Genomic DNA, 263 nt, shown 5'->3' on the forward strand with positions numbered 1-263 from the left:
CGTGTGGTCAGACGCTCGATGCGCTTCTCAAACTTTGGCCCCTTGATCACGCGTTTCACGTAGATGTTAGGGATGTGGATGTCCTCCGGGGCGAAAGAACCCACGTCCACGATCTCCTCCACTTCCACCACCGAGATGTCCGCGGCCTTGCACATGGGCACGTTGAAGTTGCGCGCACTGCCCCTGAAGATCACGTTGCCTGAGCGGTCAGCCTTCCAGCCCTTGATCAGGGCGAAGTCAGCGCGGATAGCGTGCTCCAGCAG

General features: G+C 59.7%; 1 protein-coding gene across 1 annotated transcript in view; it reads right to left on the reverse strand.

Moving 5' to 3' along the window:
- The window catches only part of LOC116095764 (bone morphogenetic protein 8A-like), a 30010-nt gene that overhangs the window by 10207 nt on the left and 19540 nt on the right, over window positions 1-263 (reverse strand). Inside the window, exon 3 of the mRNA XM_031377022.1 lies at window positions 14-254. Within this exon, the coding sequence (XP_031232882.1) occupies window positions 14-254 (241 nt within the window). The remainder of the gene's footprint in view (window positions 1-13; window positions 255-263) is intronic.

Source organism: Mastomys coucha, unplaced genomic scaffold, assembly GCF_008632895.1.
Source record: "Mastomys coucha isolate ucsf_1 unplaced genomic scaffold, UCSF_Mcou_1 pScaffold18, whole genome shotgun sequence".
NCBI lineage: Eukaryota > Metazoa > Chordata > Mammalia > Rodentia > Muridae > Mastomys > Mastomys coucha.